The 9,197-nt window shown below is 38.8% G+C and overlaps 1 protein-coding gene across 1 annotated transcript; it reads left to right on the forward strand.

The window, feature by feature from the left end:
• Nucleotides 1-1,599: 1,599 nt before the first annotated feature.
• Nucleotides 1,600-8,188, forward strand: KDELR2 (KDEL (Lys-Asp-Glu-Leu) endoplasmic reticulum protein retention receptor 2; the record flags this gene model as incomplete). The annotated part of the gene is made up of 4 exons (XM_009697524.1): nucleotides 1,600-1,700; nucleotides 4,717-4,875; nucleotides 5,945-6,197; nucleotides 6,986-8,188. Coding segments are annotated over 4 exons (548 nt in total), but the record flags the coding sequence as incomplete, so codon positions are not given.
• Between the last annotated feature and the right edge of the window lie 1,009 nt (nucleotides 8,189-9,197).

Genomic DNA, 9,197 nt, shown 5'->3' on the forward strand with positions numbered 1-9,197 from the left:
GAGGTTTTACAGACATGAGAGCAGGGCTCCATCGAGAGTTTTAGTGTCAGCGAGCACACCTGGGATGCAACTGAGAGTGGTGCTTCTGCTGTCTCTGCAGCATAGTTCTAGATCAAGAAATGGCAAATGTATTTTTTTTTTCTACTGAACTTTGGGGAGTGGTTTGTTGGGGGGGGGTCGGTTTTTTGTTGTTCTGGGGGTTTTTTGTTTTGGTTGGTTTGTTTTTTAATACTTACATCTTTTGTTTTATAATTTTACAGTCTGCACAACTGTAGGTTTTGAGGCATTTGCTGCTTCCTGAACTACAGTTGCTTATGGGCAGTTTGGTCGTTCTGCAGGTGGTACATTAGGCTCACCTCATAGACATTTCACATGTGTAGGTTGCAAACAAAAACCCTTTTTATTTGTTACTGTTTCAGCCATTCCTGTACTTCATGTATAAACATAAAGTCCCTTCGTCTGGGGCAGCTTATTCAGTGTTTCTTAAGCCAGAGTGAAAAAGAAGTTCAATAACCATAGCAGATAGCCTTTCTTCTAATTGCTTTATGGCACTGTTAATAAAAGCCTTTCTCGGAAATATCTCTGTATAAAGGGACCAGGGTTTTCAGCCTTGCATCATAACCGTCTCCTAGAGAATATTTTTCCCTCTTGTTTTTTTGAACAATATTTGCATGCTTAACTGAACAGATTCAAATATTTTCACCCTGGATGACTGAAAACAAGAATAATTGGAATAACAAGAGAGAGGCACAGGCTAGATTGTTTTGTCCCCCTGCTGTGACACACCATCACATCGGTATTATGGAGTGCTGCTTCACCTCAGTATTCAGAAGCTTTTAGTGACTGACTGTGCAAAGCTTTTATGATTCTAACCTGCTCTAGTGGCTAAAGTTAAGTACAAACAAATGTTTTGATGTTAGGGCTTTGGCCTAAAATTGAAAGTTACTTTGAAGATGCAATGTAGATGTCTGTCATTTTAGCTCACTTCTCTCTCTATTTTGTTATAGTACATAGTAACATCTGGTTTTGACCGATAGTATTTTTCCCCCTGCCCCACCATGTGGTCAGTTAAGTTTCTGAGTTGAATTGCCTTATGTTTTAAAATCGATTTATTCCTTTAAAATCACGTTATTGGTGCTAGCAACTTTCTGATTATCACTGGATCTGTAGTATCTATTGCCTTTGTACCTTTCCAACTATTCAGCATCTAAAGAATGTATTGAGGCATGTGACAGGATTTGGAGGATTGAAAGCTAATGCAGCCTTGCTGCATGGTGCCCAATGATAATGTAGAACAGATAGCTTGCAGGTGATATTTTTATAGATTATGCTATCTGCTGTGAGTAACTTCTAAATCTTGTGTAGTGCCAGCACCTTTTCCGGTACAATGGTGTATAGGTAACTTACATTCACGCTACTGACATATATGAACTTACAGTTCTGTTTGTACAGCTTAGTTCTGGAAGCCTGGGTTTTGTCCTAATTTTCCAATCGGATTGCTTAGAAATAAAGGATATACCCTCTCTCATCCTTGGCATCAAGTGTTTTAAAGCACATCATCACTTTTTGAATAATTAATTATTTCCTTTATTGCTTTAGGTATTTCTGGGAAAAGCCAGCTTCTGTTTGCACTGGTCTTCACTACCCGTTATCTGGACCTCTTCACTTCATTCATTTCATTGTATAACACATCTATGAAGGTAGAGTATACTGAAGAGTTAGAAAAGCTGGTAATGTTGCATGCAGAGTGCATAATTTCATTAATAAAAGCCTATTTAAATGACCCACTGCACAGTTACTACAGAATAAGTCTAGACAGGCTTTGGATAAAGAATGTGGAAAATGGACTCAAAAACCTACTTATTTCTACACTCTAAATGCAGTTTTAAAAAACTCTTTGCATGGGGACTGTGACATTTAGAACAAATGCCATTTTGGTTATTGAAAATAAAAGCTTTTGGAAGAATGGTTCAAATAAATTGTATTTCTCAATTGAGACATTAGAGCTTAAGTAAATCTTTTTTATCCCCTACAAGGTGACTTAGTATTCAAAATGCATTGCCAGAATTGTCGCTAGTGTCTGGTCAGAGGCTGATCAAAAGTTGGCAGGAGTACGCTTTTAGGAATGTAGCCTCCATCAGATTATACCCTGTTTGCTTGCCTGCTGAATGTTGGTGAACCCAGATATTTCTTTTGTTATTTCTTATTTATTCCTGCAACTTCTAGTGCTGGGTACAAGAAAATAAAGCAGTAGACTGGGAGAGTGCAGCGTGTTTGTGGCACCAGTGCAGATTGGTGCATTTGTGGCACCAGAGCAGACACCATTTTAATCCAGTTCCTTTATCCTCTGATTTTCTTGATGCTCTTTGACTTTAGTTCAGAGGATAGTATTTCCTTTCCAAGAGGAAAGACTAGGTAGTAATGGAAAATGTTCTGAAAAATTAGGGGAATAATACTGTAAAATGAAAGTTTAGATCTTAAACCCACTCACAGTGTTGCCTTCTAACAAGTCAAACGTGTGTGCTTAAGGTTTAATATTAACAGTCTAGGTGCAGAACTGTGGATTAAATAAAATATTCTTGAAATGCAAGCTTTTTTCCGATGTAATTTCTGAGAATATTGAAAGCTACTGTTGGGTGAACTAAAGGAGCAGCTAGGTTTTTTGCAATTTAGGGTCATGACCAAGTTTTGTTCTGCAGCCCTCCTACCCAGAAAAGGAGTGAATGTGGGAAATTACACGTGAGATAATCAACTTCATACTGCGATACTCAACTTGATACTAAACTGTCTTTCTGGTAATGAAAGAGTGGTCCTCTGTTCAAATCCAATATTAACTTGCAAAGTGGAAGCCTCTGTTACAGTTTCAAGGGTTACTGCTTAGAGAGAGTGTTAGAGGTAATTGGCTTTTCAGCCTGTTATTGTAGTGCCAAGACAAAGCTGCTTGCGTGTCCCAACACAGCTTCTTGTTCTGTCTACATATATTTAGGAGTATATAACAATACACAGTTGTAGAGAACATGAACTGCTACACAAATAAGCTTACCCAGCGCATAACCATAATGAATGTTCTAGTCTGAGGAAAATGCTATAATTGGCAGCAAAAAAAAAAGTTGTTAATTTCTATAGAATTAGGATTTTCTTCAGTATTTTGAAAGAAATATTAGTTAAACTACAGGTGCCAACTTGCTGTATTTGTCTGGCAGGGATCATCAGATAATTAGGAAAATTAGTTTCTTCTGTGTTCCAGGAATATATACAGAAATATACAAATGGGCACTATCTGCCTTTCTTAATGACCTGCAGACTTTAATTTTTGTGATTTGTAGTATTCTGTATCTTACAGTTTCTTTTTCATGGTAGCTTTATCTGAGTATTGGATGCATTTCTGCTGGTGCGCTCTGCAGTCATTTTTCTACCGTTCTTTTATTTTGGTATCTTTAAAAATGAAAACTTTTTGAGTGTCCCAAAACACTATAATTATAATGAAGAAGTCTTTAATAGGGAGTTGGGGTTCATTCACGCTTTCTCAGTGTCTTCTCTGACCATACCAGTTATGATTAGTTTACACCTGTAGTAGGGATTCCCTGTATCTGATATCCTGTCCTATGGTCTTTCATCTCCAGTCAGCCAGGGTGCTAGTGTAGTAAAGAGACTTTGGGTTCTGACCTCCTTAGTATGGTATTTGTAGCATTTTGAATCTGTGAGCAGCTCTTTTAGTGATTAGTAGCATCTGCAAATGATGAGTTTTGAATGTTACTTTTCAGTTCTAAAGGACCTATATTTAATGTGATAAATGGTTTGGAGTATTTAATCTTTGTGATGAAACTGAGGCAGAAGGTAAACTATTTGTCTAGTCTGCTGTACTGTGTTGTCTCCAAGACAATGTGAGCTCTATCCTGATGATGGCAGATTGACCTTTAGAAAGTCATGTAGTCTCTGTGATTCTGTTTCCTCATCTGTAAAGTGAGGCTATTTGCCTATTCCACAGGGAACAGCTATGAAGTCTACTGTACCATAACAATTAAAAATGGTAATGTTAGACATAGCTGAAATTGCAGCTGAATTCTGGTTCAGTGCTTCTAGCAGCCTGTTAGTTTTACAGGTTTTATGGCCTGTTGCCAGTGTTCTCCACCTACCCACTTGCTGCTCTTCAGGTTTTAGAGATGTTTAAAGGTCTAAATGAAATCAGCTAATTTGTGATATGTTAAATCTGAATGGGGCTTACTGAATAGGTTTTTAATTGCTACATGAGCCACACTGCGCCCAGGCTTTTTGAACGTAAAAAGACCCCTTCCATCATTATTGCGTGTATGCACATGCACATTTTTAACGTAAATGTTTTGGGCGAGTGCTTCCCCTGCAGTGGTAAAGGGGTATTCCTTCTCCAGTCAGTTCCTTAGTTCTGTCTGCTCAGGAAAGGGTCTTTAAAGAAACTTCAGACAGTCACTTCAACCAGAGGCAAGGTGATGCTTTTAAAGCAACAAAACCAGTAGAGCCCAGAGTCCTTGGTTTTGAATTATTACTCTACTGAGAAAAGTTAAATACCATCACATAGTCTGTAACTACAAAAGCATGTAAACAAACAATACAACCAACCAAAAAAGACAGAACTTACTTGTCTTAGTGCCTGGGAATATCTTTGTTCAGTGTGTTTGATCTAATTCTGCAACCTCTGTGGGTTGTTTGTTTTTGTTTTGTTCTTTCCTTGCTCTTTAGCTTATCTACATTGCTTGCTCGTATGCCACTGTGTATCTGATCTACATGAAATTTAAGGCCACCTATGATGGAAACCATGATACATTCAGAGTGGAGTTTCTGATAGTTCCTGTTGGTGGACTCTCATTTCTTGTCAATCATGACTTCTCTCCTCTGGAGGTGAGTTGATTGTGGGCAGGAGGTTATGCTTTTTTTCTCTAAAACATTTAGAACATGAAGATGAGCGTTTTTAGGCTGATTGAGGAATGCTTTAAAGATGCCTTTGTTTAGTAGGTTCAGGCTAATCCTGTTTCCTTAATGCATCTTTACAGTTTAGATTTCTGTGAAAATTTAAGGCACTTCAGGAGACTAGCATTATTATCAGCACTGATTCCTTTGTTAATTAGAAGACTATCTTTTTCCCAGTATACTCTGATGGTTATACTAATTCTAAAGTATCCTTTCTTTTGTTATGTATGTTAAAGTTTGTGAATAGTTGGTGCCACCTGGTGAAAACAAAAAGAATTATAATAACTTCTTAAATTTTGTAGAATCGCAAATGGTCTAGAGCATTAGAGAGAATTGCATTGTATTTGAAATGCAGCTATGTGTTTTCCTATCAGAAAAATTATATTAAAAATGTAATTATGGAGAGTTCAAACTGGTGATTTTTACCACAAAATATATAATAACTTTAGAATCTCAAGTGGACTGAGCTGCATTTGTATATTTATTGGAGTTAAATTATTTTATTAGAGAGTAAAGGAATTTTAATTGCAACACTTTGAGACATTATTTTAAATTCCGTTTTGTATTAACTAATTCTTTAAACCAATAGATTAAAAAAGTTGGAAGAACATAGCGGAAAAAAGGACTTCATCTTCCCTGCAGCTCTTCACAGCACCAGCTTCTGTAAGCTGTATTTCATGGTACTGTGAATCCTGAACTGATGGATGCACTTAAGTTTCCTCACGAGTAAACCTATGCCTGCCAGCTCACTAGACAGCTGGTTTGGAGGGTCTGTTGTCTGCCAAGGGAGTTGTTCCCTCATACCATCTGTGATTGATTACGAAGCTTTCGCTTATTTTTTTGTGGACCAAGGATGGTTTACCAAAATACTGTACCTGTTCATAACATTGTTAGCAAGTGAAAAGTCATGCCAAGTCAAATATCTTCTGTGCCTCTGTTAGCAGTAAGACAGTTGAATATGCCTGTGGGTTTTTTGTTTTGTTTTTTTTTTTCCTTTCAGATACTGTGGACCTTCTCCATCTATCTTGAATCGGTTGCTATTCTCCCTCAACTTTTTATGATCAGCAAAACTGGGGAAGCAGAGACCATCACTACTCACTACCTTTTCTTCTTGGGTCTGTACCGTGCCTTGTACTTAGTCAACTGGATTTGGCGCTACTATTTTGAGGGATTTTTTGACCTCATAGCTGTTGTTGCTGGTGTGGTCCAGACAGTTCTTTACTGTGACTTCTTCTATTTGTATGTTACAAAAGGTACGTAGTGTAATAACTTCCAGCTTCAGGTTGTGGAATGTAGCAATTAACATGTTTGTAGGGATCTGCTATATCAACATTACTAGGTTGTTAATTCTGTGTGCAAATTATCACTGAAATCTCCTTGATAGATTTATCAAGTACACTTTCTGCTAGTGTGGGACATTCCTGAGGATTGTTTTTGAGTATGGATAGAATATAAATATATAACTGGTCTAATGAACTTAATTGACAAATATTTTATAAGTATGGCTAAATACATGTTGCTGTTGTCTTCCATCAGTAAGCATGATCCTCATGCTTTTGGCAACATACACTGTCTTGTGCAGATTCCATGCTTACAGACACCTTTCTCGGTGTTTTAAATACCTTAAGAGTCCAAAGGATTTGGAATATTTCTGTGTATGCTAAAGTGTAGAAGCAGTCATTTCTGCTGGGTGCAGTAGTAATTCTGCCCTTACTCACATTCTAGCTTCCATCATATAACTACAAAGCTATATGAGGCTGTGTTATTTTAGTGATAACTCTTAAGAAACCACGGTCATCGGCTACTGTGTCCTATGAGGATGAACCAGGGTGCCACGAGAGGGCGGGGTTGTTAATTCATCGTAGTTTTACCAGTATGTATTGAAGAGAGAGAGGCAAGCTTGGGAGGACTGTCTGCAGTGCACCTGTTTTGTAACACCGTTTCTGATAGGTTTTGGTCCCTTTGAAGTTTTAACAGTGTGTGCTTCTCCTAGATCACATCTTTGTTTTGCTAACTGTTTTTTTCCTACTTTTCCTTACAGTACTCAAGGGAAAGAAGCTTAGTTTGCCAGCGTAAGTGCCAAAAAAAACATCACCAGCATCTGTCCTTTTGGATGCTTGGACAGAACAATCCTTATCACAAGCAAAGGCGAAGATGCTTGAGACAGAAAGTCAGAAACACAGCTCTTTGTAGTGCAGGTAGTCATCAGCGGCTCTGTAAGAACGGAGGAAAAACAACCAGCAGATTTCTGTTTGATGCATCTTGCCTTTATCTTTTTTATTACTATGTATAAAGATTTTTTACATAAAGAAACTTATACTGTATTATTAAATTCAGTGTATGGTTTCAATTGGAATAGTTCCAAAAGTGAGATTTTTGTGAGATTGTTAATGACCAGGAACAAGTGCAAACTTTTTTTTTTAATTTTCAAGAATTTCTTTGAAATGACTGATTTTTTTTCTTTTTTTTTTTCCCCAGTGCACAGATATGTGCATCCTTGATGGATGGTAGTCATCTGTTCTTTCCCTTTGATTCAATTTTCATTCCACTATATTTATTTTTTTTCCAAAAGGTGAATATATGTCAACTCTAAATCTGAAACCACCGATGTCTGATGTGATGTGCTGGTGCCCAGTCTTTGTGCCATCTGCTGACATGGAGTTCCTTACTTAAAATATGTGTGGGTCAGAAGGGAAACAGTCACATTTTTGTAGTTGTTCCCCTTCTAAAACAGGCTGATGGCAAGAGGACAGAAAGGAAACCTCTTGAGGCCAGAAGGATGGGCCCTTTCCTGTTTTGCCATGATGTTTGGGAAGGTAATCCCAATACTGAAAGCACTTGGCAGCGCAGGTCGTGAAGGGTAAGAGATGCTGTTGTGTTGCTTAGTGGGAAATGTTTGTGAGTGTATTCAGGAAGGTTAAATATCTCAGATGTACAGACCTGCTACACCATTACAGCTATAGAAATGGGAAACTTGTTGATTACAGTAATCTGTAGGTGATAATTTTAAACAATATCTAAATTTTCTTTTTAACAAATGCTTTATAAGCAACTTCCATGTTCAGCTTCAAGTGGTTTTTGATGTCACTTTTGGACAATTAATATTTTTTTTATGAACTTTTCAAAATCAGCAGCACCAGTTACCATTCTTTATCCTTTAAATGATTCCCTTTTTTTACTGAGCTGTTGCATGATTTATCCTGTGTTACCATCCTCAATAAACACTTTATGAAATGGTGAAAAAGGTTGGGTTTTTTTTTTTCATTCCTGAATTAAAGTTTTCTGTTAGCCTGAGACTGGATGAAAAGCTGTAGTAAGGACGAGTTGCTCAATGCCATTGTTTGCTCTATTGAAATGTGAACTTTTTAAGGCTGTGGGGGGCACTGTCACTGGGCGAAGCAATGGTGACTTAGGTCTGCTTGTTTTGTAAGAGCTCAGTCTCCGGCCTAGTGCAGATGAGGGTTTGGTGCTTGTATATGTTTTTGTTTTATCTTGTTAGTTTACCATCATTATCCCCCTAGTTAGTGATGGTTATCATTCCTAACCCCAAATGTGAATAGTTTTTTATTTGCAGAGTGTGTATGCTAAGATGCTGCAGTCTCTAGAATCTCGGATGCCACACTGAGTATCCCATTGCTGTTCAGAGTTGCTTCAAACCAAGGTCTGTCCCCGTAATGAAATACAAGAGCCTGATTCTAGTTGTAGCCATAGAGCTGCATGAGATCTGTGCTTGTTAGTATGAGAGTGCTGTTCGGGACCTGGGTAGGTTTGCTTCCTTATTGTTAGCCTTGTCCTTTAATTCGGTTGCAACATCTCCCTCCTGGGTATGTGGTCCCGGTAATTGCTCAGAACTGTGCAGCAGGAACACAGGGGCCTGTGGGAGAACAAAAGCCAGCAGCTGTGGCTCAGCTCAAGCAGCTGTAATGCCTCCCAGCTCAAGGACACATGCAGCAGTGTTCTGACTTTTTATTTCCTGCAGCTGTTACGCATTTTTGCTGGTTTTCTGGTCCCTGCCTGTGAACCATGGTGGCCGAGATGCCATCCCTTGGGTGTGCCAGCACTAGGACGGGTAGGGTGCAGGGATACACAGGTGCTTGGCACAGGGTCTGTTCCTTGCCCCTTGAGCCCTCTTGTGCTCATCCCCCTTCCTTTATGCCACTTCCTCATGCAGCTGTGCAGCCGCAGCAGCAGTTCAACGGGCGGCGCCGCCGTGCGCGGCTCGCTGCCCACTGCCAGGCCGGCGCTGATAATTG

This window comes from Cariama cristata, unplaced genomic scaffold (genome assembly GCF_000690535.1).
Source record: "Cariama cristata isolate BGI_N322 unplaced genomic scaffold, ASM69053v1 scaffold27503, whole genome shotgun sequence".
NCBI lineage: Eukaryota > Metazoa > Chordata > Aves > Cariamiformes > Cariamidae > Cariama > Cariama cristata.